Source organism: Trachypithecus francoisi, unplaced genomic scaffold (assembly GCF_009764315.1).
Source record: "Trachypithecus francoisi isolate TF-2019V2 unplaced genomic scaffold, Tfra_2.0 Lachesis_group3, whole genome shotgun sequence".
In the NCBI taxonomy this organism is placed as follows: Eukaryota; Metazoa; Chordata; class Mammalia; order Primates; family Cercopithecidae; genus Trachypithecus; species Trachypithecus francoisi.
Window position 1 is genome coordinate 86,854,321 of NW_022681468.1, and position 7,790 is coordinate 86,862,110.

Consider the following 7,790-nt stretch of genomic DNA (forward strand, 5'->3'; position numbering starts at 1 on the left):
TATTCCCTCCTTCTCTAGTTTTGGAATCGTTTAGGGGAAGGTTAGTATTAGTTCTTCTTTAAATATTTGCTAGAATTCAGCAGTGAATCATCAGGTCCCAGGCTTTTCTTTGCTGGGAAACTTTTTTTTTTTTTTTTTTTTTGTTTTTGTTTTTTTGTTTTTTTTTTTTTTGAGACAGAGTCTCGCTCTGTCGCCCAGGCTGGAGTGCAGTGGCCGGATCTCAGCTCACTGCAAGCTCCGCCTCCCGGGTTATGCCATTCTCCTGCCTCAGCCTCCGAGTAGCTGGGACTACAGGCGCCCGCCGCTTCGCCCGGCTATTTTGTATTTTTAGTAGAGACGGGGTTTCACCATGTTAGCCAGGATGGTCTTGATCTCCTGACCTCGTGATCCGCCCGTCTCGGCCTCCCAAAGTGCTGGGATTACAGGCTTGAGCCACCGCGCCCGGCCCTGCTGGGAAACTTTTTATTACCACTTCGATCCCATTATTTGTTACTGGTCTGTTCAGGTTTTGGATTTCATCATGGTTTAATCTTGGTAGTCTAGATGAGTCTGGAAATTTATCCATTTTTAGTAGGTTTTCCTATTTCTTTGCATATATTTGCTAATAGCCACTAGTAATCCTTTGAGGGTTTGGTTTTGTGTTGTAGTTTTTTTGACTTTTTTTTTTTTTAGATGGAGTTTCGCTCTGTCACTCAGGTTGGAATGCAGTGGTGCAATCTCAGCTCACACTGCAAGCTCCACCTCCTGGGTTCACGCCATTCTCCTGCCTCAGTCTCCTGAGTAGCTGGGACTACAGGTGTCTGACACCACACCAGAGTAATTTTTGTTATTTTTAGTAGAGACGGGGTTTCACCATGTTAGCCAGGATGGTCTCGATCTCCTGACCTCGTGATCCACCCACCTCAGCTTTCCAAAGCACTGGGATTACAGGCTTGAGCCACCGCACCCGGCCTGAGTTTTTGCAGTATCAGTTGTCATGTTTCCTCTTGTTTGTCAATGTTATCTTGTCAAAAACCCAACGTTTGAAAAAAATTTTAAATTTTATTTTAGTTTAGTTTTTGAGACAGAGTCTTGCTCTGTCACCCAGGCTCGTGGGCAGTGGCGCAATCTCAGCAAATGATTCTCCTACCTCAGCCTCCCGAGTAGCTGGGATTACAGGCATGCACTACCATGCCTGGCTTATTTTTGTATTTTTAGTAGAGACATCATTTCACCATGTTGATCAGGCTGGTCTTGAACTCCTGACCTCGTGAGCTGCCCATCTCAGTCCCTCAAAGTGCTGGAATTACAGGCATGAAACACCGGACCCGGCCCACAGTTTGTTGTTAAATTTTACTTATTTACTTATTTACTTTTTCTTTTCTTTAGAGACAGGGTCTCATTCTCTTGCCCAGGCTGGAGTGCAGTGGTGCAATCATGGTTCACTGTAACCTTGAACACCTAAACTTAAGACATCCTCCCACCTCAGCCTCATGGGTAACTGGGAGTACAAGTGTGCACCACCACACCTGGCTAATTTTTCTAGTGTCTGGTGAGACAGGGTTTTGCTATGTTGTCCAGTCTGGTCTTGAACTCCTGGCCTCAAGCAACCCTCCGGCCTTGGCCTCCCAAAGCGTCAGGATTACAGGCATGAGCCACCATGCCCAGCCTGTATATACATTTTCTTTTCCAAGTTAAATAAAGTATGCTGTATATATCCTTCTAGAATTTATTTTTTTCACTTAATAGTATATTGCTAAGATTCTTATTGTTGTTTATAGCTGGGATTTATTCTTTTTGACTGCTTGTGACATCACCAGAAGATAGAGATCCCGAGATCTCTTAAGAACTGCTGCTGGGAGTATACACTGGTATGACCACCTTGGAAAACAGTTTGACTCCATCTCATAAGGTTGAATATTCACACTCCTCCCAGCCCAGCAATTCTACTCTACATCCAGGAGAAATTCTTGTCTATATAAAACAGGGGATGTGGACAAGGAATGTTCCTAACAACTCTGTTCAAAATAGCAAAAATCTATTGTCCATCAACTGGAGAGTAGCTGACTAAATTGTGCTTTTTATTCCCTTTGATTTCCTGTAGTCCTGTGATGCAAGTGGCTTTCCCATGGCTAGCTTGGGGAGGGAGATACTCTTGGCCATCGAGTCAGTGGTGGCAGTCCTGCTTAGCCCTAGGGCAATCGGTGCTGCCCAAAACAAGTGTAAATAGAACAAGGTGCCCCATGGAGCCAATGCCTCGGTTCCCTGGGGGTACAGGCCTGTACCTGTAGGAAACAGCCATCATACACATCAGTCTTTTCAAATGCTTCTGTCACTGGGCTGAGTCCAAAGGACACCCTCTCCCAAAACATTACAAAGTTTATTGGGGCTACCATTTATCGAGAATTTATCATGTGCCTGATCATGTACTAGTGTTGTAATTGCATGCATTATTTTATCATTTTATTTATTGACTTATTCATTTATTTGAGATAGGGTCTCTCTCTTTTGCCTGGGCTGGAGTGCAGTGGCGTGATCACAGCTCACTGCAGCCTCAAACTCCTGGCCTCAAGTGGTCTCACCTCAGCCTCCCGAGTAACTGGGACTAGAGAAGTAAGCCACCAAGTCCAGCTAATTTTTTAAAAAACATTTTCACAGAAATGAGGTCTGGCTTTATTGCCCAGGCTAGTCTCGAACTCCTGGCTTCAAGCGATCCTCCCCCTTCAGCCTTATTGTTGCATTTTATCTTCACCATCACGCTGTAAGAGTGCCTGGGGTTAGGTGCTCCAAACAGTAGCAATGTAGCAGCCTCCACTCAAAGGTGACAACGAGACTCAGTGTAGACAAGCAACTTCTCAAAGATCACACAGCTGGAGGGTGGCTGAGCCAGGATGAAGACCTAGGACTCTAAAGCTGGTGCGCCAGTAAATGAGAAAATCTCTGGAGGTTCAGGATAGCTTCCTCCCAAGAAATCTTTCTCCAAAGTTTCTAAAAACAATGACAGATCCATCTATCATAATGCAAACAAAACTATCAACCCCTTCATTTTGGGGCGGAGGGGGAGGGATAGGATAAAGATTAGCTAAGCTCCAGGGCATCCCATTTTAATCTGACATATTTATAAGGCAATTGCCAGCACAGCACCCCAAACCTAAAGAACCATGCACAGCTGTCTCTGTGGGGCATGGTGTGTCCCTGGATGTAAAGATTTTCCAATGTGTGCTTACAGGCCAGTGGCATCATCCTCAGTCACAGGTTAAAGGGCAGCTAGGCCTGGCCTGCTAGGCACCACCGTGAGAATCTGCTGAGCTTTCCAACTAGTTTACCTGTTATTTGCAGTGAAAGATGCCCTGAAAAGAAGGGGTGTGGGTGGGAAGAGTTCTGATATGAGGTCCCCTGATCCAGGCAGGATCTCCTTCCCCAGTCGCAGGAATCAGGAGACTCCATCTGTAAACACAGGCTCAAGCTATGTCCCCCAGCCCCCTCTTTCAACCAGGTGCCACCCTCTGCTTCTCTTCCATAGACAGCCTAGAGCTGCCACATTCCCTTAGGATCTGTGCCCTCGGGCCTGGCTTAATTTTTTCCTCTCCAGAGGCCAGCAAAGCCTAACTCATTACTGGATGCTGGTTCCGTTGCCTGACTTTCAGTGATTCCTACCTTACCCTGGGGTTTATGTTTCTTGCCTCAGCACTAACATTTCTCATTCCTCCACAAGTTGAATTGTTCACTCCAGCCATCTGAAGCATGCTCCTCTTGACACAGCTTGAGGCACATGGTTGGTGCAAAAAAAAAAAAGCATTATGTCAATTTCATTGATCAACAAAAGTGCTGGCTCCAAGGCAAAGTCAACCTGATAGTGCCTGGGCCTCTGAGTTCAAGAGCCTTCTAGACAAAGGGCTCTGAGCTGAAACACGAGCATGCACACAAATGTCTCCCTCTCGGTCTGATGAGATCATTAGGATTCTTGGTTGTTATCGCTGAGCATTCTCCTGCCTCATTAATGCACGTGTAGCCAACACAATAATAATCACAGCCTGGGAGTGCTGAGAGCCAAATCCACTGCAGAGCAGGGGTAAGAGTCAGGGTCCCACCTCCTCTATCTGTCGCCAATCCAGTGGTGATCCAGGATAAAACCTCGAGAGTCCCATACAGACGGTCAACCCACAACATACCTCACAGGCCAGGCAGGGACACACGGCCCCTTCCCTCCCTCCCAGGTATCATCATAGCTGTCAGCGTGTGATGGAAGGCAGGGTCCCTGGCCCCTGCTGAGCACTACCGCAGGCTAGCAGGCTCGCGCACCTTGTCCTGTTGCTCCTAGAGTTCGCCTCTGCTATTCAGCCAAGGGGACCACAGTGCCTGGTGTCCCGGCTGAGCTCTGCCCAGCAAGCCCACCCACCTCCCCTGCCATGGACTCTCCCTCTTCTGCTTTTCCCAGCAGGAAGAGCCCAGCCTCACCTATACAACCTGCAACCCCCAACAAGCTGAGGCTCCCCTCTTAGACTTACAAGTCTATAGCCAGTGGAATCTGGCTGCCTGCCCTCCCTGCCTCCCCCAGAGTCCCATCAGAGGGTCCTGGGCTTTCTGACCACCCAGAGGGTTCTCTGGCGATCACTCCAGCCACCCATCCCTTTTAGCTTCATCATCCTGGTTCAAGCAGTGTTCCTTCTCTGTCAGACCTAGTGGCTGTTGCATCGGGCTTCCCAAGGTGAGAGGTGGCCCCGGACCAGTTGGTTTGAAAATAGGGTGACCAGAGAAGAGGGAAGCCTGAGGGGGGCGAGCATTGGTCTTAACAGAGGGTGCACTGCCTGGGTGCCGTGGAAGAGGCCAGCATACATGGGGTGGGGAGGGCTGCCACAGCCCCCAGGCACTACCTGTGAAGCTCTGGCTCCTGCCTCCATCTTCATCCTCTTTCCCTTCCAGACCCTCTTTTCCAGGAACCTTGCCACACCCACACCTGTGCCCTCCCCTCCCCGGCCCTCCCACAGCTGCTGTGGCACACCTGTGCTCTGCACTTGCCTCACCAGCTCTCTGCTCACTTTTCTCTCTCCGGTTTTCTCTCTGCTTTCTCTCCAACTGCCAGCTGATCGGGTCCGGCAAGCCCATCCCGTCCTGAGAGCCCCAGGCCCTCCTTCGACCTCTAAACAGATCCCTCGTCTTCTTGGAGACCTCCCTTTCCAAGCCTACCTGGGAGGCTGTTCTGTGACTTGACAGTGGCTCCCCCAGCTCTAAAGCTAGCCCCCTTCATCTGTGACTTGGTCTGTTGTACTGGTGAGCTGACACCTCCAGGTGTGAGTGACCGTTGCTGAAAACATATGCCCCTCTCTGTGGTACGCTCCTGCCCTGTTCTATAAATATCTATAAATACACATACACACACACACACACACACACTCTCCTACACGTGGTCAACTGCCTCACCTCTAGCACTGGGAATCAGTCACCGTGCTGTCCTTTTGGAGTCTTGTGGCCCAACAAGAGAAAGCTGTCCCCTGACATGGCCCCTCCAAAGTGCAGCCCCTCCAGTGAGCCTCCCTGTCATGCCCGGCCTATGGAGAGCCAGACCCTGCCATCCCTCCCACCCCCCACCAAGCATGGGAGTGCTGTGCAGGCAGCTGTGTGGCCTGACAGTCTCTACCAGTCCTGCTGTCCCTCGGCTGAGAATCAAACCCATTTCTGGATGGCGGGGAAATGTGTCCTCTGCTGGCTGTGTTCTCTGTGGAGCTCAGGGGAGGGGAAAGGCCAAGCCATTTCTAGGGTGCTGTTGGGAGTGGTGAAAAGGCCATACCCTTTCCAAGGTTCACTTTTCCTGGAAAGCCCCTGGAGCTTCGCTGGCTCTTATCCTGTGAAGCCGGCTCTGGCCACCAGGGGGCAGGGCCATGAACTCAGCCTGGAGGGAGCCTGCTGGGCAGCTGGCACTCTGGAGAGACAGACAGAAGAGGCCACCAGGTGCAGACAGGAGAGGGAGGCAAGGGGACGGAACGGAAGACGCCTGGGGTGGGTGGAAGTCAGTGCCCTTAGGTGCTGGTACCTGTCTTCCCGGCCACCGCTAGATCAGGCTTCTGAGCCTGTTGGCTGTCGCGGCTGGACTGCGCACCATAGGCGCCATGGCAGTCCCCATGGAATCCCCCAGGTGCCACCAGGCAGCATACAGGTAACAGGCCTGGAAGTTCCCCAACAGTCTCGCTGGACATGCTCAAGACACTCTGGGGCTCCTCGTTTGGTGGCACAAACTCCACGACCCAGTGAGAGAAACAGGAACACACCAGGCCGAGGAGTATGGCTAAATCCATTTATTCCAAAATAAAAAGCAAAATAAACAGGAGTCGCATCACCAGGGATGCATGACCCCATCCGCGCCTCCTTCCTCTGTCCTATGCTAGCAATAAATAAGTTTCCCAGCCACAAATAATTATTAGAACCTCCTCCCCATGTGCCAGCTCCAACCACAGCTACATAGGATACAGAGGCGGCTCTACCCTCTGGAATATACAAAACGTTACACAGACACAATATGTATACTGGGGAACAAGGGCCACCCCAGCAGCCCATGTCCTCCCTGGTCCACAGTTAGCCCCACTGTCCTGCCTCAGCTACCTCTCTGAATAAGAAGGTGGGAGTCCCCCTGAGGGAAGAGTTGCTATGGTGAGAGTAAGGAGGCCATCAGGCCTCCTCCAAACAAACCAACTCCACCAGCCTCTGGCTCTTAAATAACAATCATCAGCATCCAGAAATTTAAGGACTCAGCCCTGGTCAAGGTGGCAAAGGGTCTGTTTGTCTTTCCCCATTAGAGGTCTTGTCTTGCTACCCTAATTGTAATGGGGTGACTGGGAAGGGGTGGTAGGGACATGGTGGCGGTGAAGACTCCAGCCCCACTTCTCCAGGCTTTGCTGACAGGGGCCTGCTTTTAATTTTTATTTTTATCCCATGACTTGTTTTTTAAATCCCATAACTTCTTTTTCATAATTTTTTTGCAACTTTTCATTAAACCTTTTTCTACTTTTTTGCCACAGGTTTTTTTGCCACAACTTTTTTACATTTTTTATCCCATAACTTTTTCACCCCATAACTTTTCTTAATCCCATACCTTTTTTTATTTTGTGTTCTTTTAATAAACACTTGCATAGTTTTATTACAAGTTTGTAAAAATGAAACAGATTATCTCATGCCAGGCATGCCCCGCATTTGCACAGTATCAATACCTTTAATACCATAGTTTTCAAGACACGCAAAATAAAATTTTAAGGCAAAAACAGACCTTTACAACAATTTAATAATTTATTACATTACAGTAGCATGACACCAGCAGACAATAATGCCACTTTAGGCAAAAGTCTTTCAGTATTTTCTTATACATTCTGTTTACAAGAATTCATAAATTGGTAAAATTCATTCTAAGAAAACTTGGCAAATAAAGCTTTGGACTGGAATTGGCATTTCTTTCTCTACTTTTCCTTCCCACCGTTTCTTTCTTTTAAACTACAGTGTTCATATTTTAAAATGTTTTAACTTATTTCAGAACATTGATAGCAGTTACATTTTTTAATAGTTACATTATTTTAAAATGACTAAGATAAAGTTTTAGAGAAACTATATTATGGATAGGGCTGATTTACATTTTCAAATTTTCTAAAAATCAGCTTTGGTTTTAGAGCTGATATTTTTTTCATTTCTGGAAAACCTATCAGGTTTAATCAAATACTTTAAAAATTATTACTATATATTGCAATATTTAAATAGGTGTTTTGATTCTTCCTAAGGAAATTCAAATTTAGTCAGTTGAACTCACATTTTAACATTCTATGTTTCTG

The 7,790-nt window shown here is 47.7% G+C and overlaps 1 protein-coding gene across 1 annotated transcript; it reads left to right on the top strand.

Annotated features, from left to right (window-relative positions):
• The first annotated feature begins 2,817 nt into the window (after positions 1 to 2,817).
• LOC117070110 lies at positions 2,818 to 6,917 on the top strand. The gene is made up of 2 exons (XM_033188802.1): positions 2,818 to 2,895; positions 5,063 to 6,917. Exon 2 carries the CDS (start codon positions 5,477 to 5,479, stop codon positions 6,284 to 6,286), a length of 810 nt encoding a protein of 269 aa, XP_033044693.1. The 5' UTR covers positions 2,818 to 2,895; positions 5,063 to 5,476; the 3' UTR covers positions 6,287 to 6,917.
• The last annotated feature ends 873 nt before the right edge of the window (positions 6,918 to 7,790 follow it).